The 23,193-nt window shown below is 49.4% G+C and overlaps 1 protein-coding gene across 2 annotated transcripts; it reads right to left on the bottom strand.

Annotated features, from left to right (window-relative positions):
* Window positions 1–614: 614 nt before the first annotated feature.
* LOC122630066 (protein wingless) lies at window positions 615–22,096 on the bottom strand. 2 transcript variants are annotated; one of them, XM_043814124.1, is made up of 4 exons: window positions 21,048–22,096; window positions 6,849–7,099; window positions 2,570–2,844; window positions 615–2,122 (listed from the first exon to the last, which is right to left on the bottom strand). In XM_043814124.1, the coding sequence occupies exons 2-4, from the start codon at window positions 7,048–7,050 to the stop codon at window positions 1,565–1,567; spliced, it is 1,035 nt and encodes a 344-aa protein (XP_043670059.1). In that variant the 5' UTR covers window positions 7,051–7,099; window positions 21,048–22,096; the 3' UTR covers window positions 615–1,564. The 2 variants fall into 2 exon arrangements, with proteins under 2 accessions (XP_043670059.1, XP_043670058.1); XM_043814123.1 differs by lacking the exon at window positions 21,048–22,096 and adding an exon at window positions 8,853–10,480.
* Between the last annotated feature and the right edge of the window lie 1,097 nt (window positions 22,097–23,193).

The raw sequence follows: 23,193 nt of genomic DNA on the forward strand, positions 1-23,193 counted from the left end.
AGCATTAGCGTGGATTCCTGTTTGTACGCGGTCGGAATTCTTTTATCCCGAGCAAGGATTCCTGCGGGATTCCTCGGTCGTTATCATCGCGTGCAGCACGGGGCGAGGTGGGGAGGATCGCAGCGCGGCGAACGCTCGTGAGAGAGTAGCTGCGAGCGAACAGGCAAAGAGAGAAAGAAAGCGAGAGAGAGAGAGAGAGAGAGAGAGAGAGAGAGAGAGAAAGAGAAAGAGAGGGAAAGAACGCGACGAGGAAAGAACGAGGAGAGAAAGAGGAGACTCGAACCAGTCTCCACGGGTTAGGGGCCTCCCACGATATTCCTCGGAGGAATTATGAAGTCGTCCAGCTGGAGAACCAGTTGGCCATATTTCGCGTCGTTACATCGATGTGCGCGCATCGTGTAATGGGAAAATATTGAATGGTTCTACGACATTGCCCCGAGGGAGGGCCAAAGATCGAGAGAGGTTCGTAGATCTCGTCACGAAGATCCGCGATCTCGAAACATTCTCCGACTTCGAAAGCGCATATTTCGCTTGATCGAGTCCTTCTAGGAGAAGAATTTATCCGCTAGAAGGGAATCGAAATAAGTTAGAGGATCGTATAAGTAGAGAGAACGTACGTTTCATTTACATCGTTTATTCGTCGATATCTTTATTCGTATAAATTAGGATTAATAATAATTAATACATCTATTATGCACATTATTGAAATCACCATTTTCTCGATTGAAGGGAAAGAAGAAAGAAAGGAAGGAATAAGCCGAAGTATACGACACTGGTAATGATTTTTTCTTATGTTTAGGATCGAGAGAAGAGGATCCGCAAGAAATAACTTATCGACCGGTTTGGATTACGAGCCTAAGGATTATTTACAATGGTAGCTTCACGCATCTTTTATAATACTTTGTTAAAAATCTAAAGGATCGTACTCCGTCTATGTACAGAGACGCGCACATACGCGCACGCATACATACGCACACACATACACGCACACGCACAGGTTAGACGCGTTCGGCTTTCGAGCGCGCGTCGATGAAAGGTAGAAAAAGAAGGGAAATAGAGAGGTCGTTGAAAATAAATAAACGTCGGATCGATCGTTATTGTTTTCCTCGTAAAAGCTCGCGCAGACGTTCGGAATAACTTCGTCGTCCTTATCGTCTAATCTTCTAATCCTGTATTTACAAACGAAACGCAACCGCGATCGTCGACATTTAATGTCTTCGATAAGATGGATCGCTCGAGAACGATCCCGGGCATTTGGAGTCAGTCTTTAATAGATCGCAATAAATATATAGTTAAGAGTTTAGATCGTGTCGCGTAATACTGAGGAGGAGGCGGAGGAGAGCGAGGAGGAGGAGCCTCGGCATCCGAGCATCTCGAGAAGCTCGGAATGTCCTTCGCCAGGAAGGAATCGGTCCTTTAGAGGAAAAGAGAGCAAGCTAGTAGAAATACTCTCTTTTTCGGGAGAACATCGGCATTCACCCGGAAGGCGATAGTTTCGCGATACGGAGAACTCTTTTTATCTCTCTCCCTCTCTCTCTCTCTCTCTCTCTCTCTCTTTCTCTCTCTACAAACACGTGTGTATCGTCTTCTTCCTCCAGCAGTGTTGACACTTGACTTCGCAACACCAGTGGAAGATACACGCGCACCTCTCCATCACCGTCACTTCCTGAGTCTTGTAACCTCTTCCGCAACACATGAGATCGCAACCGTCGACACCGATGCTCGTGTCGTTGCATTGTCTGCCGTGCGTACCGAGAATTCCTAGTTTCGGATTCTTCTCGCAAAACGGTGGGGAAGGATCCAAGTAGACGAGGTCCTCGGGCTCCGGCGGCTTGTGTTCCGGATTGTACGGTTTAAGCTGAAAATTGTAACGATGACGACGACCCAGACCGTCTCGATGTCCGTGAACCGAATTGCTCGCAGAGTTGCTCACGATGGCGTTGCTGTTGCCTCGTACTCGATCCGAATTGCTGACCATCACTCTGGAGGCTCCGTCGAAGCGATCCTTCAAATTGTCGCCGACCACGCGAAAGTTGGGAAGTCTCATCCAACAGGTCTTTACCGCGCAGGAACCAGACATGCCGTGGCACTTGCACTCTTGTCGCATCTCCGAGAATACGTGCTGCAACAGAACGAATCGTCGAGCCATCTCTCTCTCTCTCTCTCTCTCTCTCTCTCTCTTTCTCTCTCTAACTATCTCTATCTCTCTCGCGAGGCTACTATCGCGCTGCGTTCCTCCCAAGCGCGGTATTCCAAGGCGGCCGACGAAAAGGATATCGCGATATTCTAATAAAACAAGCGAGAAAGTGGGTGCGACCGAGAGGCGAGTGTCGGCACCGAAAGACTCGGAAACCCAAATGGATATTATAAGAGTTTCGATAAGGCACGCGCGGTAAATTTCGCACTGTTACGATCGGAATAAAGTCGTGGAGAATGTAGGTAAATTCCACTTTCGCTAATTCACAGAAGCTTTCATTGACATAAAGTTAATTCTTTATAGATTATCTCGTAGGAATTAGAAAGTCCAAGAGTATGGGTTTGATTATTCATAGAAATGAGAGAGACTTACCGCTCGACCGGCCTCGTTGTTGTGGAGGTTCATTTTCTCTCGAAGATTTCTGCCGCGTTCTCCGGTATCGACGAACTCGCGGGAAAACTTGATGCCGTATCCGATGTTGTCCGAACAGCCACCCCATTCCCAGTCTCGAACGGCGGAGGGTGCGCGCGATTGGTGGGTATAGTCGCAGGAACACGACTGGATGCTGCCCTCGCTGCACGCTCTCGCGATGCTGTGAGTCACAGCTGCGCTCATGATGGCGTAGATGAAGGCGGTCTCTCGGCATCCTGCGAATCGAGCAAAATCAAGCGTGCTCCTTGAGTAATATTTGCTTTTCCGACATTTTTCCGCATCGTATCGAAGAGAGAAAGAGAGAGAAAGAGAGGGATGGAGGAGAAGCTGGACAAAACTTTAGCCGGCGCATTTAGTCGCGTGGGAGTCGCGAGCGCCGACGTCGGCGAACGTCTCAATTCCCCGTAGGGGACTACCTGCACGAGAGGGCCGCTCGCAGGTGGAAGGAGCTGCGGGAGAAAAGGAGAGAGAGAGAGAGAGAGAGAGAGAGAGAGAGAGAGAGAGGAGGCAACGCGACCTTTACCCTGAGTGGGCTGACCCTCGAGCACCTCGACCTTATCTGCATAAGATACAAGCACCTGTTGCCAACGTATAAGATGCCGGCACCTTTGTGCCGCTGAAGACGTCTAGAGGAAGAGAGCGAGACTCTCTTCTCTCGACGGGTGGCCCAATGAACGATCGACCAAATCGTTCGATCTTCGGACGGAGGGGAATTATTGAAAATTACACCGAAACTCGCGTACGCGAGTTTCGGTGTAATCTCGCGAGAAACGACGAGAGCATCTTTTAAGAATATTCTGGCTGGTATACACCGGCTATCATTAGCGGTACTCAACGGGAGGCTTTAAATTTTTCTCGTACGTTTTGAGAGAGAGAAAGAGAGAGAATGTTGCCTCCTCGATTCTTTGTCGCATTTCGAATACCTATCAACGTTTTTGACTAACAACCGTAGTTTTTGAGATCGGTTAAAAATAAGACATCGAGTCTTTCCGAGTCGAATTTTTGAGCGCGAACATTGTCATTCGTCACGGACGAGCGAGAAGGTTGAAAAACGAAGGAAAAAAAAGGAAAGAATGGGAGAAAGAAGAAACGATTTTCTTTAATCCGCGTGTAGAGAACGACAGGGAGGTCAAACGGAAGAAGAAAAGTCTTTTTCCAGTGCAGTAGAAACGGTGATGCTACTTGTTGGAAAGTGTCTCCCTTGTAAAAGATTTAGGCCGTTCCAAACCGTTACCACGATGAATCCTTCGAGAACGGAGCGTCCCTTAAATTTGATTTGTTCCAGATATTATTTGTCATCATCTAGGACTGCCATGACCGAGAGGATTACCAAGAAAACTTTTTCATTCTCTTGACGCTGCTGGAAAGAATATGTCACTGGGAAGGATTCTAACGCCGAGAGCAAAAAAGCGTCGCTTTTCTCGTCGAATGAAAGGAAAAAGAAGAAGAAGAAAAAAAAGACGATGACTCTCGTACGATGTTCGTCGCTTACGAGATCTCGAATCTTTTGAAAAAGTCAGATAGGTACTACGTAGGTAATATTTGTTCGAGTATCAGTCGTTACTAATCCTTGCCGTTGCAAACTCGAGCGCAAGGCTTATCGATCGCTCGATCCAACGTGGAGATTAAGAACGATCGAGCACGACGAATGAGATCACGAGTTAGGAGACGTTCGCGATTCGAGGAAACGGCTGGTCACCCAAAGTTTTTCTCTCTTTCTTTTCTTTTTTTTTTTTTTAACGCGCGTTCCGTCTTGAGCTTGGTTTTACGATTTTCAAACAACCGGATGACGGAGATAAGTCTCGAGCCAAGGCGAGAAATCGTTATCGGTCTGCTCTGACGAAGCAAGAATCGCCGTATGAGAAAGGAAAGCATCGCTCGATGATTCCAAGAGTCGGTGCGCTGTTTGCGCTCGACGACTCGACGCGCAGTCTCTTTCTCTCTCGCTCTCTATGTCTGTCTCGTACGAGATAAATATTAAATAGTCGAAGGTGAGCTTTATCGGCTCGTTCAAACATCGCGCCTCAGGATTGCGTCTACAGAGAACAACGAGTCGCGAAAATTTAGCAAAAATTGGCCGCACGCGGTAGACTCGCTTTGACTCGCGGATCACGTTTTAGCAAGAAATCGTGGCGTGCCGTCGACACATGTAACACATCATAGGGCACGATTTATAGCGGCGCAAGGCCATCGCAAAAAAGACGATCCCTCGGCCATATAAGACGCGGCTTCGGTCTCGCGCGTCGCCCTACCGAAAGACGGGACACGTCCCTTCGAAAAGCGATTTAACGGATATCGGCGTCGGAGGCTTACCGAGCGATTAAACTCTCTCTTTCCCGCGCGTGCGAAGGAGAAGAAGAAGAGGACGAAGAAGAAGAAGAAGAAGAAGAGAGAAGAAGAAGGAGAAAAAGGAGAGGTAGAAGAAGAAGAAGAAGACGAAGAAGAAGAAGAAGAAGAAGAAGAAGAAAGAGTGAGAAGAGGACCGAGGCAGGCAGTCGAGAGGACCTACCAATGCGGTAGGTGCCTCTTGGCGGCGGAATGATTACAGGCTACGGACGCACTCACTACCAGCTATAATATCGAGTACAAACTCGTTCAAAAGTATCAAGATTTCTTCTCTCTCTCTCTCTCTCTCTTCTCTCTTTCTCTTTCTTTCTCTCTCTTTCTCTCTCTCTCTCTTTCTCTCTCTCTCTTTCAAAGATACGAAAAGCGGTGAAACGTAGCGTAATCCGGAAACGGCCGTTTAGTCCGTCGAATCGCGCGATGCTCCAGGAGATCCAGTTTTCGAGACGGTCCCCTCGCTCTCTCCCTCCTTTCGGCCGAGTCTCGAAATGCGTATGCGCGCGAGCATAAGCGCGGATCGCCGATAGCGATCTGCGCTTTCCCCTTGCTCGCGCTGGAACCTCTCGAGATCTAATCTAAAAGATTCGTTCGAGGACAAAGAGAGAAGAGAAGCGAAAAGAAAAAAGGGAATTGAGAGAGAGAGAGAGAGAGAGAGAGGAGAAAGAGAAAAAGAAACTGGTCCGTGTTCGCACGAAGCAACGTCGACGACAACGACGGCTAAGGGTGAAAGGTCGAAGGCCTCGCAAAGCGGACGTTCCGGAGAAAAGGAGATGATTCGTCGAGGAGACGAAATACAAAACCGTTTTACCTGCCCGCTATAAGAACCTCTTGAAGGGAACTTTCGTTACCTCTAATATCTCTGCGAAAGTATAGACACTTTTTCGTCTCGATCAAATTCATCGGTAGAAGAGAAGAGCGCGAAAAGCAAGGGAGGAAGGCACGAGCCTCGAAGACGAGCGAGAGAGAGAGAGAGAGAGAGAGAGAGAGAGAGATGCGCGGGGGGTCGAAAGAGGCGTGCCCTTCGTCCGAAGGCCCCGGGCACGTGCCCTCGCCGGGCCAGATGTATGTTTTGCAACCTGATAATGGACCTTCTCGTACCAGTTCTGGCTCCCCTGCGGCTCTTTTAGATCTCGTCGAGGCGATTGTAAGCCGAGCTTTTTCGCTCGAGCCGCTCCCACCCCATTATGTCGAATGTCCCCATATGGCCACTTAGTAAAACTAAAAGAAGCATGCGAATGAAAAAAAAGGAGATGGGAGAAGGGGGAATGGAGATGGATGAGAGAGAAAGAGAGAGAGAGAGAGAGAGAGAGAGAGAGAGAGAGAAAGATAGAGAACGCGAATCGCGACGAAAGACGAAGAACACTTTTAAATAGTACAGGAAGTAAGATCTCAAAGTCGCCAAGTATGTTACATAGAGCACGTGCGACTTTTCGAGAACGATTCGAGCGATAGATCGAAAAGAAAGAAGGTGCGGGCGACGAAGGACGATACCTACCTACTTTGGTCTTTCTCTTTCTCTTTTTTTCCACTGGACGCACGCGAGCGCGAGCTATCCCTTCTCCTTCTCTCTCTCTCTCTCTCTCTCTCTCTCTCTCTCTCTCTCTCTATCTGCTCGAAACTCGTCTTCTGTAAATCTCTATCGGGAATACCGGTTGTCAGAGACGAGCACGGACAATGGACGGTTTTTTGGAACGTGGAACGAGTCCACCTTATGGTCCGTTATATATACCTGCCGTTTTATCACGAATCATGATTCCGAGCTAAAGTTCCTTCAAAGTCTCGAAGACGTCGAAGACTTTTTCGTTCGTTCTCGAAACTCCACGTAGAAGGGGCGGGAGAGGAGGAGTGCGGGGAAAGATTCGGACGCGATTCTTACCTCGATCGACGATCTTGCCGAAAAGATTTTTCCCTCTGAGAAAGTTCTTGGTCGAACAGTTCCAACGACGATTACGAAACTGGTGTTGACATTCGCCGATCGCCTGATTGGCACCTCTGGCTACCGCCATAAGTACCCCTGGATTTTCTCTGACCAGCCGTCTCTGCTTTCTCCTCAAGGTCGCATAAACGGTGGGATCCATATGGAGCGACGGTAGGAAATTATTCGGCTCTCCTGCTTTGGCGATTCCCCTGAAAGATCGATTCGTCGAATTAACGCTAATAAATTAAAAAAATTTTAATGTAAGAGAAACAGAGAGAGAGAGAGAGTGGCGGTGAGTGGTGATGGGGGTAACGTTTTGAAAGGGTCTCTTTAACGTGGCCGGCAGAGGCGAGAGAATTAAGGACGTGTTTTCAAACAGAGATCGCTACGGCGAGGAACCTGGACGGAAGAGATCCTTTAAAGAGCTTTGATTTATTCGATCGATCTCGACCGATCGGAATCTCTTTTTTAGAAGGAGAAGATAGAAATTGGAGTGGGAATAAATGCTGGGACAAGGGGGCAGGCGCGTCTTTTTCTCGCGCATTCTTCTCGTTCGGAAAGATCGTTCGGGCCGACACTAGGCGAGGCTAAAGCGAGGGTACTCGCGTAAAAAGATTCGCGCTCGAGGAGGAGCATCTCGAGGAGGGTAAAGAGAAGGATTAGGTCGAAAGACGAAACTGGTTCAACAGTTTCGGTGAACGTTCGTGTGCGTACAACTATGGGCATGTAAGGTACCTACTCTTATGTATAAGTACATAGTTATATAAAGGAGCCTGCGAAAAGAATTCGCGTCTCGATCGATGGAGCGTCTCGCAGAAAAACGATCGAAGGAGAAGGTCCGCGTGTTCCTCCGTGGGAAAAGAAAGACGGACGAGAGTACTCTCTTTCTCTCTCTCTCTCTCTCTCTCTTTTCCTCTCTCTCTCTCTTCCTCTCTCTCAGTTGAAGGTTGCGCGCGAGTACGACCGAGACGAGAGGCAGATCGTGCTTTGGATATATCGTCTTGTAAACGGTTAGGCGCGTGTCCGGACGCAACCCCATCAATTCGAAATAGCTCGCGCGTACAGGGATCCAGTCAGTCGTCGCACGGTATAATAAACAGCTAATCACCGTCGTCCGATCTCCTAGCGACGTTTCTCCTGTCAACGGCGTTTCGGCTCAGGCCGACCCTCTTCTAGACGCACACTCGAGAGGAAAAGCAAAGCGCGAGGATGAACCGCGGAGAGACGAACTCATCTTGCGAGCCGACATTTACTCAAGGTAAATAAATCGAGAGCGCTAGCAAGCAACGACTCTGACAAAGACAACGTACGTTTTTTCGATTCGTTCGTTCCAAAAATCATCGCTCGAGTTAAAGTCGACCGACTTTTACTGTCTTTTCTTTCCCCCCTCTCTCTCTCTCTCTCTCTCTCTCTCTCTCTCTCTCTCTCTCTTTCCTTCTGTCTGTCTTTCTTTCTCAACAGGTACGGCGTACGCTACCTGTTACACATCGAAACCTGCTTCTCGATGCTCCTAAGTGGCTATCTAAGTGGCTCGAACGATAAATCGACTTCGCTTAACGCTACAGGTTCGCGGCGTGGAAAGATAAATCGAGACTAGGAAATTTATATCGAATAAAGATTCGAAAAGCCGACTAGACGCGCGATCGCGTTAAATAGGATTAACTGGAATAACTCGTTTTAATAAGATCGATATCGATAAAAAATATCTTGATAGTTATTTACGTCAGCTCGTTAGCGACGGATCTTAATTTCGCACGACCACCAACGACGTACGTTCGAGTTCGTCACTGACCTGCATTAAAACGAACGAGAAATTCGAGTTTATTCGGTAAGACGAGCGTCCATAAACGCCCGGTTTTCCGTTAATGTACTTAAACCGAACTAAAAGAACCGCTTCGAAGAAAGAGAAAAAAAGGACGGAGAATAATGAATCGTCCTGATAGCGGACCGAAAATGACTCACCACCACATAGAACCCCTTCCGCGATTCTTGTTTCTCGTAATTTCGGCGAGCACCGCGTTGGTCGCGAAGCCGAGGGCACCGAGGAAAAGCCAGAGTCTCATGGTGGGCCAACGATCTCGATTTGCCGTAATGTCGGCTATCGTGGCTTCTGGAGTAGCTCGAAGAGTGCTAGAGATATCCGTAATAGCGTGATAGGACACCGCGCACCAAACTCGTTGTTCACCGTCCGTCCAACATCACACCGTCCTTCGTAAGAATGCGCGCACGAGCGAACGAACGCTCGTCAGCTCGAACGCATTCTCTCTCTCCTTATTTTTTTCGTTTTCTTTTGTCGTCGTCGTCGTCGTCGTCCTCGTCGTCGTCGTCGTCCTCGTCGTCCTCGTTCGTCGTCGTCGTCGTCGTCGTCGTCGCCGTTGTCGTCGTAGTAGTCGTCGTTGAGAAGAGAGAGGCAAGACTCGTAATGCGCTCGGTAGAGTCCAGCGTGACCGACTGCGGAAGGGTCCGAGGATCGGTCTGCTCGGGGCAGGGAAACTCACCCTCCGGGCCCTTCCTTCGAGGGGTGGGTGTCGTCGCGCGGCACGCCGATGCTTCGGAAGAGTCGAGTCGATGGTGGGGGAGGCGAGAATTCTACCTGGCACCCTCTATTCTCTATCCTCGCACCTCGTCGTCCTCGCGACCTTGCTCTCTCTCCCTCTCTCTCTCTCTCTCTCTCTCTCTCTCTCTCTCTCTCTCTCTTTCTCTCTATCTCGATCTCGTTCGGAAGCGAAGGGTAGCGAGCGAACGCGCTCGATTTCTCGCGCCTCGAATCGCGCCTCTATCCGACGCCCTTATCTTCTCGCGCGCGGATTATTCGAGAGATACTTTGAAGAATCGCTGCAAGACCAATTCCCTTCGACGGACAAGTATAGGCCTCGGCTAGCCGACTGCACGCGCTCCTCCGTGGAGGAGCCGATCTCTCCTCCTCCTTCTCACCTCCCACCTCCGTAGCTTCCTCTTCGTCCTCGCGAAGACAGGAGAGAGAAGGATAGAGACAGAGAGAGAAAGAGAGAGAGAAACTTCTCCCCTTCCATCGAATCGGTGAGGCCCTCGAGACCCCCCCCAGACCGATCGAATCTCGGCCCGCCTCTCTCGCTCTCTTTCTCTCGCTACCGTTCTCCTCCCTCTCGAAGGAGCAGCCTTCGCGCCCCCCCCCCTCTATTCCTTCCATATATCTAGTTTGAGAAAAGCAGAGATACGACTTAACGAACGACGAGACGTTCGATCTCGTCCTCTCGCTCCTGTACGATTTTGCAACCTTTGTCATTCGTCGTGCGTCGCGAGCGAGTCATGGAGAGTCTCTTTCCTCGTCACCTTCTTCGACGTTCCGTCGCGATAGTGCGCCGAGACGCTTCGATCGACGTCGTCGCGCCGAGAAGAAGGAACTCTTTGCATCGGTGAGCAAACGCGAGCACGTGGTCGTCGGGGGAAGCGCCGGTGGTAGGCGGGTCGGTCCCCGCCACGAGGCCACGCCCCTCTCCTTTTACCCCCACCCCTCTGCCAAAGCAAGCAAGGAACTCGTGCCCACCGTCGCTCTTTCCCACTTTTATTTCTTTGCTGGCGCTCAACCGCCGCTGGTGCACGCGTGCCTCTCTCTCTCTCTCTCTCTCTCTCTCTCTCTCTCTCTCTCTCTCTCGCATTTTTTCCCGTTTTTTCTGTTTTCTTTTTCCTTTTTCTTTTTTTCTTTTTATACAGCGGCACCTCCGATAGATATTAAGTAGTATTTGTCGGGACAAGGAGGTAAACAAAGCCGAAATTTTGCCAGCAGGACATTCGTACGGTGAGCAGGGTAAGAGGCTTGCTCGCGCACATCCTTTTGCGTGTTTCTCTGGCGCGAGCTCGCAACTAATTTCGCGCAATGACTCCAATTACGTTTTTACAACGGCGCATCTACTCGTTTAAACTCCGACGTCCCCGATCCTCGGAGGCGAACAGTTTATCGTCGGCAAGCAAAATCCAAGGCAATTACATTTGGAATGCCCGTCCACGAAGGTGCGCTCCGTTCGCTCTGCCGTCGAGAGAACGACGCAAGAAACGTCTTTGCTTCTTCCTCGGACGACGGACTGACCGTCCAGCAAGCTCCCTTTTTTTCTCCATTCGTCTCTCTTTCCTCTGTCACAAACTCCCTTCGCATACCGTACGATCTGCTCGTCGAAACGAGAGAAACCTACGCGTCCTGGGTTATTCGATTTATTCGATCCTCCATAAATCCGTAGATCGCGTCTCGCTGATTAAAGCGGTCGTGTCGCGAGCGAATAAAGAAAGGATTTTTCACTCGTATTCCCTCGCGCTGCTTCTTTTCCTCATATTTTACAGCACTCTGGAATACTCGCTTTCGCGCGTACCTGTGTAGATCGTGCAGAGGAGGCGGCTCGATGCACAAAAATAAATACGACGATCTTGGTCCGTGTCGTCGACGGAAAAGAGATTAAGAAAGATCTAGGATCAGAGACGGATCGGCGATCGATCGTTCTACGTAAGATATAGACCTATGTAACCAAGTACTCGTGGCTCGTGCACACAACGTCTCGCGATAATCGAATAGTCGCGTACGTCGTATGTAAGCTGCCTGTTACGTCGTAGCAACGTAGATCGCCGAGGGCGAGGACGCGTCTATAGCAGCTATACGAACGATACGACTTACCTTCTCCGCCGCTCGGCTCGACGCTCTTATGATAATTACCTAGTTAATTGCGACGGCTCGCGCTAGCGCGTTCTAACAGGTGCGTGTAGCCGCGAGGCATCGTTTACGCGAATACTTCCTAATCGATTCTACTTTCGCTCTTTCGCGAGTAGATTTGATTTCGTTCGATCGGCGAAGACACAAGGATCCACCTATTTAAACGGATGATGCGTAAGAGGCGTTTGCTGCTTCTCCGGTCGGTAAAAATAAAGTCGGCACGTTTCGGTGCATCTGGCTTTTAACGTCGATGGCCTCGCAGATGACCGACCAGTAAATCATCCAGATATTCCTCCGTTTACATCTGGATCGTACGGGTGAAAGAGAAGAGTGGTCTTGGCAATTTGCTATCTAGTTTGAGTCGTATTTTCGAAAATAGTTTTATCGCGGTCGAAGCGAGCGCATGGGAAAGGAAAAGAGAGAAAAAAGAAAACACGAAAAATGGGGAAAGAAAAAGAAGGAGAAAAGAAGAGGAAAGAGAAAGGGAAGAGGGGGACGTGGAGCAGGGGTGTGCAGGGTGCAAGGTGGTCGCGCGCGATAACGTCGTTGGCGGTGAGTCGGAGGACAGCGGTAGTAGGAACGGTATTAGTAAAGGCCACCGTAGGCGCGCGTGACTATTTATTTGGTGCGGCCGAGCGCCACGCATAGGACGACAAAATATAGGTACGGGGTGGTCCGGTCGAGTTTGCGGTGGCCCGCAGGCCGCAACTTCATTTACACCTATTCACAGCCCCCTCGGTTCCTGAGCGCGGCTTTTAGATTTACGAGCTACCTCGCCTCGCCTCCTCCAGCCATTTCTCCCTCTCTTCCTTTCTAGGACGCCTCCGCGAAGAAGCGCGGACATTAGAACGCTTCCACGGACACGAATCTCCTTTCTAATTGGCTATTCAGGAGAACAGAGAAAAGAGAGAGAGAGAGAGAGAGAGAGAGAGGCACCGAGCAGGTGCGTTCTCGAGTACCTTCGAGTTGAACGGGTAACAGCGGGAAAGGATTCCCGTAGGATGGATCCTACGGGATTAGTCTAATATAGTTTAACTCTCGTCTTGCTCCTTAACCAAAGGAATAAAGCGTGAAAGACGAATAAAGGATTGGCCGGTATTAGGAAGGGCTCGCGCGCGTCATCTTCGAATTCCGTTGCTTCCGACGAAGCGGAATCGTTTGGACGTCGCGCGATCTACGAGTCGTAGGAACACCTACGAAGGATTTCTGGCAGGGGCGCGAACGAGTCGGACGACATCAAAGGATCCGCCGAGAGAGCCAATTATCGTTCCGTGAGAGCGTGCTGGCGCCCAAAACGGTAGAACATAGAGAAGCTTCTTCGGTCTTCTTTCGTTGCGGTTAAGAGGATCCTCTTTCTTCTTCGAACGACCATCGAACGATCGTCGATGTCTTTCACAAACTTTCCCGTTGCATTGGGGTTGCGTTCTGGCGCGAGGAAAGAGCGATTCAACGGATACGTTTGCAAGAGATACCAAAACGGAGAGAAGAATGAACGACGGATTATCGAGAGGGAAGGATGGAAGGAAGGAAGGAAGGAAGGAGCAGCAGCAGCAGCAGCAGCAGCAGCGTACTTATACCTGGTCCATGTCCCATAGGGTCTCTGCAAAGCGAATTATCCTCTCTGTTATGGGCAAACATTTATGTATTTATTGTCGTACAAACGGTTGGCACAATGCCGGCACGAAGGCGATCAATGCGCATTACCATCGGCTCATCTCGAACGTACCTAGTAGCGTATCCTCTAGAGAAAGAAGAAGGGACGAGAGATAAAGCTAAGTAGTACGTCGTGGTTCGGTTCTCGAGCTCGAAGAGGAAAAAGATTCTCGCAACGTATTAATGAATTCGTTTCGAACGTAGCTCGGCAGGCAGCTATAAATAATTTCGTCGAATAGCCGTCGTATGCGATATCGACGGAAACGATATCGTAATAATGATAATAAAAAGTAACTAATAAAAATTCGGGAGGGACCAGTCGTTCGTTTCTCGCGCGTTCGTCCCTTCTTCCAGCTGAGATCGCCGAAAGGATAATGGCGCAGCGCTGTACGAGGAATAACGCGCGTGCGAGCGGCATGGGAAGACAGAGAGAGAGAGGGAGAGAGAGAGAGAGAGAGAGAGAGAGAAGCGAGCCAGAGTCGGAGAGAGGAGCCTCGAGGAACATAATGTTTTCATTAGGTCGCGATCATTATCTGGCTCAACCGGGAACAAACGAGCGAATGCCACGGGGCGCATAGCGCGCACGTATTAAGACGAATGGCCAACGTCGCTCCGGTAATTAATTACGGCCTCCCCCAGTGTTACTAATATTAATTAATCCCATTCGTCCCGCGGGCTCTGCTCGGATACGATATAGTCGAGCATAGGTACGGTGACTTTACGAAATTGGTTCTTTCTTTCGAAAAAACCGTGCCATCCTTCCTTCCATCGGGATTAAACGTGCGAACTCCGTGGAACTCGCGAACCACCTGTTTGGAAAGATGACTTTCTTTGCAGTGTGGCTCTCTCTCTCTCTCTCTCTCTCTCTCTCCGACGCTCGAATCGTTCATTAATTATCCGGACCGCCCACTCGGGTCCAACCTAATCGTAAATTCTATGCGCGAACTTTTCTCCTCCGTTCGATCTCGCGACTCGAGAGCGCGAGTCCGCTCGCCGACGGTCCTCGCCGAGATATGAGTAGGGAATAAAGGAGTCGGACTCGCGAAACCGGTCGATAAATCTTTCTCGTGCGTGGACATCGATCGCCGCGGCTCTCCTCGTCGTCTTATGTACCGATGGTGGCGACGATGGTGGTGGTGGGTGGAAAGGATAAAAGGTCCGGAAGGGCCGCCTAAAAGGTCCGGAGAAAAGAAATAGAGACGCATCGAGGCGCATTCTCGGCGTGACGCGACGCGTTAATACGTGCTCGATCGATGGACCGATCGATGGATCGGCCGATCTGCCAAGAAATGACGTATCGTCGAACGCCGCGGGCCTACCGATTCTTTGCGAGAAAAAAAGGTCGCGTGGCCGAAGGGAAGGGGGCGGCTCGAAAGGGAGGACAAAGAGAGAGAGAGAGAGAGAGAGAGAGGCTCTCTCGCGCGCGTGCCCCGATCGCTGCGCTTCGCCTCGCGTCGCGTCGAGACCAGACGCACCTCCACCCCGTTGGATAACTATTTTTATACGGGCATTTACGATTCTCCGGGTGGGCCAGCGCGACCGGAATAGCTCGTATTTTTGACATTCCTTCGATCATCGATCGATCCGAGCTGTACGCGAGCAAGCTTCGTCGCGTGCCTCGTCCGATACGTGACGAGCCAGCTCGATCGGCTTTATCGTCCCTCCTTTTCTCTTTATTCCAGCAGGTCTCGCCTACTCGGCGAGTATTCGATTCGCGGTTTCGGACCACCCCGTAGCGTGGAAAGGCTCGCCCTTGGCTCGCATTAATAAATCGGCGCGGACGCACCGAACGTAGATCATCGCGTCGCGGCTCGGCGATCCACGCGGGGATCCGTGGGCCCCCTCCTCTTCTTCTCCTCTTAATTGCTCCGATTAATTAGCCACCACGATTTCGCTAAGGTTAATGGGCGGCCGTACGTTTCGTCGCGGCCGAACGAACCAACCAACGAACCAACCAACGAACGTGCCTTTTAATAAGGTTGCGTTAATCACGCGACACGCGAGGCAAATTGACGTGAGGCCCTTGCGGGCCCAGTTTCGTCCGTACGCCAAGTCTCGTTTTACGAAGGACTCGACGACAGTGCCGCCCACGTTGACACGCGAAGACGACTCGGTGGGGGGAAACCCGCGGGATTTGCCTTCGTCCTCTTTCTCCGCGTTGTTCGTTCGTCTAAAAAAGAAAGCAAGAAAAAAGAAATAAGACGAGTAGAGATCGAGAGGAGAGCGAGCTTTTCCTTCTTCGATCTCTCGATCTCGCGATCGCGTGGATTTGGAACCACCCAAGATCGATCCATTAGCGCTCGGCGGGATGCGCACTCTCTCTCTCTCTCTTTCTCTCCCTCTCTCTCTCTCTCTCTCTCTCTCTCTTCGTATCATCAATATGAAAAATAATCGTTGTAGCCGATACCTCCTACGAATCACTTTTTCGAGTACTGTCGTTAAAAATTCTCAACGTTAAACGTATTTATCATCGTTTTCTCGAACGATCGAAGGCTTTTGTCGTTTTTTACGTTTATTTAAACACGTTGAGAGGAAGCCAAACGTAGTTACTTAAGTTTGTAGGAATTCTTCGAAGCTGTTCAACGAATTATGACGTAGCAAATGCTCGCGATGGAATCGATGACTAAGTAGCTTCGTCCTCGGGAGAGTATTTTAGAGAAGCGTCTTTTCCGATCGTGCCTCCGACCACGACGAGTACAACGTTTTAAGCTATTAGTTTCTCTTTCTTTATTTCTTTCTTTGGCTCGTGATGCGCCACCCATAGAAAGAGCTCGATGGTTCTCATAGTCTGATTCATCGTCGAATGATCGGAGCTACTAATTAACCGTCAGGATCCGGTTCCTCGCAGCTGGCAGTGGAATTTCTCTCTCTTTCTCTCTCTCTCACGATTGCTTTCTCTCGCTCTCGCGTGCGAGAGTTTGCGTCAGCTTGGAGAGAAACTTGGGCAGGCTCTTGAACGGAGTCGATGGACGGAAGAAGAGAGAAAAGAAAAGACGAGTTACGTCTTTGCGATTTCACTCTCTTCTAGCGAGGCAAAGAGGAAAGCCGGAACAAGGAGGTAAACGAATCGTCGCAGCAATTACGATCTTATTATCTCGGATCGTTGGATAGTGCGATAGATTTAATGCGAGATAAACTCGGGAAAATCCTTGAAGCGTCGTAGGAATCGTCAACCGCGAAAAATTTCTCTCGAAGGGGAAGCAAGAGGGAAGGATCGAGAGGATCGAAGGGAAAAAAGATACTACGTAGGTATGCCGGCCATTCCGCTGGTAGAAACCTACTACCTACTACCTAACAAAGTCGAAGCGAAGGAGAAAGATTCCTTTATCGGATGATCGATTAAGAGATAAGATCGTATAGATCGTCGTCGTGGATCTTCTCGGAAGAGACGTCCGAGACGAGTGCTGTGTCACCTTTTTCGCGAGCGCTTTTCGCTCGTTTCACGATCGTTTCTCGCGTCGCTTCGGGTAATCGTTGTCTTCTTTCCTTCTTCCTCCCCCCCCCTCTCTCTCTCTTTCGACGGATAATTTGCGCAAATCGTCGTACCACATTCTTGTTCCTCGTACTCCGGAACGATCTGGAATTCGTTGGACGAGACGCGTCGATTCGATTCTAATTCGTTCTAACGCTTGTCCTTCTGCCGTCTGCAACGAGAGAATAGAAAATGGCGAACCGAGAGAAGCCCGGAGCATCTGCTCTGGTTTGGCCACCCGCGAGAGGAGCAGTACCAGTTATAGACCGTGGAAAATCATAAATGCCTAACCTACGTGGAATTGAAAGAACAAATAGGTGTAACTCCGGTACCGATTATGCTCACCGGTCCGCCTCTTTCTCTCTCTGTCTCTCTCTCTCTCTCTCTCTCTCTCTCTCTCTCTCTCTCTCTCTCGCTGGCTCGCTCTGCGGTCTTCGGCCTTTTCGACCACCCGCGAGAGAAAGGGAATAGCGTCTTCCTCGTTTCCTCGATTCGTCCAACGTCCAGCGAAACGGCATAAATCTCTTCTCTTTTCGACAAAGAACTGCTACGATGAATACACCTGTCGATCGACTTACTCTCCGAGCGTGACTGTGTCGAAAACATTATAAATCGCCTTTGCTTTTCTTTCTTCTTCTTCTTCTCTCTCTCTCTCTCTCTCTCTCTCTTTCTCGACTTCCGATTCGCACGAGAATCGTACTTTTTCGAGCTTGTTTGTTCGGTAAAATCACCTCGTCGTACCAGAGGGGCTCGGTCGAAGAGCGTCCAGCCGTCTAGCCGTCCGCGGCGAATCGATTAAGCGTCGTGCCAGGTAAAGCGCCAAACGCCATACCGCATCGTTCTTTCTTCGAGAGGATAATTAGCCATCCTCTTGGATGATTTTGGCCGCGAAGCCAACATTTCGTTCTCTCGCTTCCTCTTCCTCTTTCTTTCTCTCTCTCTCTTTCTCTCTCTCTCTCTCTCTTGCTCGCACACTCCGCAGGCGGTTTTCCACTTCTCGGAGAAGCGTAAAGAATCGTTAATGATCACGGGCAACGTCGTTTGCCGCGCAAACGATTCGAATGAAATTCGTTCGTTTCGAGTTCGCTCGAACATTCGCGAACGCTCGGATTCTCACGAGCGAGAATCGGTAAGAACGTGTCGCGTAGAACGCTGCTCCGCACGCACACACACAGACATACACACGAAAGACCGAAGACAACTTTATACGAACATTGAGAGGCAGGTAAAACCTTCGTGGGAGAGGGGCAGAGGGGGTGTGTCTTTGGTTCGAAGAAAGGGGATAAGAAGAAAAAGAGATCCTAAACGGCGTGCATCCGGGTTTCGTGGCGAGTGTAGCCAGAGGGATAAGAAGAAGGTATATACCTACTTACGTCTTCTTTCTACTCTTTCTCTCTCCTCCTCGGTCAGCTGGCTATGACAAATTCGTGAGAGAAAGAGACAGCTCTCGATGGAAAATCACCAAGGATAACCAATTCGGAATGTTTTCTTTCAGGAAACTTTTCTTATGCCGTTGACGATCGGTGGCGATCTTTTTGCTCGTCCTTTCACGATTTATGCCACCGAGCGTGGCGGAGTGTGGTCCTAGGACACGATAATAAATTGACCTAGCGGATCGACGTTGATGAGGGACGATAAAGATCGACGCCTTCTCGCGATCGCTACGCGAACGACCGATGGAGATGGAAACGAATGGGTAGAGGAGAGCGGGAACAGGGACACGAATCCCTATGGGAGGACGCACGGCATTCCAGGTGCGCTGTAACCAATTTGTGAGCCGAGCGATAGTGACAAATACACGATATTGCCATAACGTATCGTCGGGGCATTGCTATCGGTTCGAATTAATAGTCAACGTCGCTGACTAATAGCCACATTAATTAACGATCCGCGGGTCCAGATTAGCCTAATCCGGCTTAATTTAGTGATCGTACCGTTGCGCGATCCTTCCTATCTGCCTACCTGTCTCCTACGTCCGAGAGACGGAGAGAGAGGGAGAGAGATGAAGAGAGAGAGAGAGAGAGAGAGAGAGAGAGAGAGAGAATCGTTATTTCCACTTGGCCAATGTCGCCTGACCCTCTTTCCACTCCTTCCTCCATCGTACACCGACGTGACGCATACCTAAAAAGATAGACTTGGCATAAACTCGAAGAGCGTCGAGCCGAAGATGGTAGCGATCTTCTCGGCTTAATGCGAGCCGACGTTCCTATCGACCTCGAGAGATGGAGAAATCGAGATGGAAACTCCGAATGAAAGCTTCCGAATCTTTCGTGCAATTTTCGAAAGGCTTATTTTTGCTACGGAAGAGGAAGGAGAAGAGGAAGAAGAGAAAGAGAAAGATGGTAGACCGTAGGAGTAGGGTATACCAAAATGGCGAGGAAGATGGATCGCGAGAGGACTCTAGGCGAGACGAAGCGAGGGGAAGCGAGAGGAGTTCTCTCGATTGGTCTGTTTGCCAGCGCGAAGAGCGTCCGAGCGCGTTACAACTCAAACCTTTTAGCCGTTGTTTGTTCGCCGCTTTGTATTCTATTTGTACAAGCGCTTAAACAACTCCGGCTGGCATAAGCTCCGTTGAAGCCCACTCGAGCGCGTCGCGCGAACCCTCGAGCCGAGTCGAGGATACGGAAGGAAATTTCGAAAGAAGACCTCGCAGAGAGAGAGAGAGAGAGAGAGAGAGAGAGAGAGAGAGGGAGAGAGAGAACGGAATCCATCTGTGGCATTCTTCTCCGAGATCGAAGAAGAAGACGCTTTGGCTCGCGGGCCCCGTGGCAAAACGCGCGTCCGTCTTCCATTATCGTCTAATTGGATGAAGATGCAGTTCCCTTTGTCCTTCCTGGAGAAGTCGGACGTATCCGAGAAAGCATCCGCGCGTCGCGTTTAATTGTTTTGCCCCGAGATAATTGGGAGGCAGCGCTCGGTGATTGCCCGTTACGATGACTTAAGCTTTCGCTGCGTTTAAGTGCCCCATTGTTGCACGACATCCGAGGACCTCGGTCCTCGCTAAGGGCGGAGGCGCCCTTTAAGTAAGACTTTAACCCTCTCAGGCTTTTCCTCCACCTCCTTCTCCTCCTCGTCCTCGTCCTCGTCCTCGTCCTCGTCCTTCTCTTACCGATACCTCCTCGATAGCATCGACTCGACTTTTCTCACGCACCTTCTCCTTCCCCTCCTCCTCGATCTCCTTGTCGTCGCGCTGCTCGCTGTTAATAGAATGTACGCGTCCGTCTTTGTAAATTCATCGTCGGCCGAGTCGGGCAGAACTCGCCGCGAAGAAGGGGAATAAAGAAGAGGGGGAGTTGCGTTTGCGTGAGAATCTCCCGAGGCATCGGCCGATCCGATCGGTTCGGAGCTCGAGCCAGGCGCAGCCATCGGACGAAGCCATCGAGACGAATTAAGCTCTCGAGCTGTTGTGACAGAATTTCATAATCACCCACCGTGATTCGGAACCGACAAACTGTGGGAGCGTGAGATCGATTCGAGCGATTCGACGCACGCTGACTCCTACATTCGCCTCGCGCTATACATCTATAAGTAGCCTAGCTATATAGATTTATCTACCGATCTACTGCTCACGAGACGCGGTATAAAAAAGTTCTCCGATCATCGATCATCGATCGCCATCTTTCGAAGCTTCCTTCTAATAACCGTAAGATCCCTCGGTCATGCTCGTTTTCCTTTCCATAGAGAACGAATCTCGATCTACTTCGTTTGCGATTACGTCGGAACGAGTCGCGAAGAACCTAGTGGCGTTAGTTTTACGTATGCTCTTGGCGAGGTGGGGTGGGGGAGGAAAAGGAGAACGAGACGGAGGAGGAGAAGATTTATTATCCTCCGAGGGCTTACGTCTCTATCGTTTGGTCGAGCGCGCGGACGAACGGGATAGCAACGAAATAAACACGTCGTATACAAATGTAAATCGTGCTTTGGTTTTACGACGGCGCGGTACATCCTCGCGCGCCCATAATTTTTGACGTTACAACGTTCGCGATTAGCGTGCCTCCTACTAATGGTAGCTTTCGCCGTTAAAAAGGTTGATGACCACAGTAATAGTTTTTTATTGCCACGGCCGAGAGAGGGAGAGGAGAAGAGGGGAAGGGGCCAGCTCTCGCCGCGAAATCTCTTCGATTTGCCTAAGCAAACGGAAGGGCTATAAACGCGTGCTTGGCCCTTTCGAGTCGACATTAGCGTCGCTATCGAGGAAAAGTCCTTCCAAACGCCGACCGATACGTGCCGTCGAAATACTTCTTTTTTTCTTTCTTTCTTTCTTTCCTTCTTTCTTTCCTTCTTTCTTCCTCTTTTCTCTTCTCTTCTCGTCTCTTCTCTCTTTCATCGCATTTTGACAACTTTATAATCTTACCTCGTAAATCCTTAAGAAGAATCACGTAACACGCGGCGTGACGTTTCTTGGCGCGACGCTCGGACCGAGCGAAGAAGATTCTTCTTCTTGCTTCTTGTAAATATTTGCCAGCATCGTTGCCGGAAAAACCGCTTGCGGTTCTTCTCCTTGTCATTTGAGTCGCTCTTTTCGAGTTCCAACGAGCCACGAGTGGACTGTAAATACGAGTAAGCGACGGCCATGGAAAGAGTCCGGTTTTTCACGGAATTTCACGATAACTCGCCGTAGACGTTCTATCGATAATGCCACATTGTGTTACGACTAGTATGAAAATATTGTTGCCCGTGTAAATTTTTAACGGAATGTATTATTGACTCTCGATAAAAATGGAATTTGATTTGAACTATTTATTAGCAGGTTTTACGAGTTCGCTAGCACAGGTAACGCACCAAGATACGGCGAAGATACGCACGACGAATACCTGCACCGTAATAGTACGCGTATCCGTACGTACATACATATTTGCTTGGAAAGAAAAGAAAGAGTAGGTGCGCCCGGTTTGTTCCTGTTGGAAACTCAAACAGGGCCGACCAGGGTGGAGCGTCCTTCGCCACCTCGCCTTTCTCACTTCGTTATCTTAATTCTCCAGAGAGAAAGAGAAAGATAGTCAAACAATGGAAACCTCGGAAAGAAGAGAGACGACTTCTTATCTGATTTTCCATGATCCACTTCCGTGTTATTCTTTCGTCCTCGTTGACAGCTTTACTTACTTTCTTTCATGGGATCTCGCCGTCCCAACCGAAAGGATCATCTTGTTCGTGCTCCTCCTCTTGCCTCGGGAACGCGAGAAATTCGTTAAATGTTTTTTTAAGATCTACCCACGGATTTAGAATCCTGCAAGGGATAGGAACAGACCTTAAAGACTCGTGCTTTCCGTGTACCTCCGGATAGAGATCTTTGTCGAAAGATAGCATAATTGACACCTAACAGGTGACTCGGTCGATCGTCTAAGAAAGAACCCTCGAAAAGTAGCTTTTCGATTCGCTAAAACGTTTCTACGATAGCTTTGTTTCATCCGTTGTTATCTTTCATCTTTTTCCCCTGATCAAATCGATTATAAATCGTTATTATCATTATTACTACTTTTTTGCTTCCTTCTTTTTAATAACTCGGACTCGACGAAGACGGTGCCGATATCTGACGACGGAAAGTTTACTTGCGAGATATCTTATCGGAGTTACGAGAATCGATCGTCGGTAAAGAAGATGTCTCCTCTACAGAAACCTGTATTACGGATCATAAATCGCGAAGACAGCATTTTTATCTTAAACGGGTAACCGTTGGATAACTCGACTTATCGATCGTCCGATAGTCTTATTTTCGATTTTATTTCTGCCTTTCCTTCGAACCTAACTTTATAACACTACATTCGTATTACCTTTGTTTGCATTTTTATTACAAATAGAAACATTCTTCCATTCGTACGGAGAAAGTTATAAAATTATTCTCTAGCTGAACACTTTTCTTTCTCCTTCAATATCTTTTGATCGTTGGAACAAAGGACGGAGAAGAATAGCACCAAAAAGATAACATAAAAGCGTTGGATGTAAAAGAATGTTACGATAAAGGAGCTGGATCTTTCGGGGATAGTTTCGAAGTGGGGCCTGTCGTTTTGTCAAATAATTGTCAGACGAAATAAGGAGAGAGAAGAAGAATAAAAAGAAGAGGAAGAGAAAGAAAAAAAGAAAAACAAGACGAACACGAAGACGAAAACGAAGAAGAAGAAGAAGAAGAAGAAGAAGAAGAAGATAATCTCTGAAACTTCATCGGCAACGATATAAAGAGATGAGTCGCAAGGCGCGAGAGGTGGTGGTGGCCGGTGTCACGCACGTGGATCAATACCGGCGCGCGCGCTGCTCGAGCTGGCTTCTAGTGCCATCTCGTGGCGTTACGCAAGAACTCGCGGCAGCTCGCGCGGCGAACAGTCGTCTCGCGTCGCGGATACGCGTCGCACGCCGCGCAAAGGACATTCCGAATCTGGGGAGAGAATCCTCCCAAAGATACGCGCTCATCTGCGCTTTCTCTCTCTCTCTCTCTTTTTCTCTTTCTCTCTCTCTCTTTTTCTTTTTCTTTCTTTCTCTCTCTCTCTCTCTCTCTCTCTCTCTCT

The sequence above is a fragment of the Vespula pensylvanica genome, chromosome 6 (genome assembly GCF_014466175.1).
Source record: "Vespula pensylvanica isolate Volc-1 chromosome 6, ASM1446617v1, whole genome shotgun sequence".
In the NCBI taxonomy this organism is placed as follows: Eukaryota; Metazoa; Arthropoda; class Insecta; order Hymenoptera; family Vespidae; genus Vespula; species Vespula pensylvanica.

Excerpts from the sequence above, each read along its gene's own strand:
- LOC122630066 (XM_043814123.1), bottom strand. The coding sequence starts at position 8,953 with ATGAGACTCTGGCTTTTCCTCGGTGCCCTCGGCTTCGCGACCAACGCG. Across the intron at positions 7,100-8,852 it reads GGAAGGGGTTCTATGTGGTG|GGGAATCGCCAAAGCAGGAG; the intron begins GTGAGTCATTTT and ends TCGATCTTTCAG. Across the intron at positions 2,845-6,848 it reads CGGCAAGATCGTCGATCGAG|GATGCCGAGAGACCGCCTTC; the intron begins GTAAGAATCGCG and ends CTCGATTCGCAG.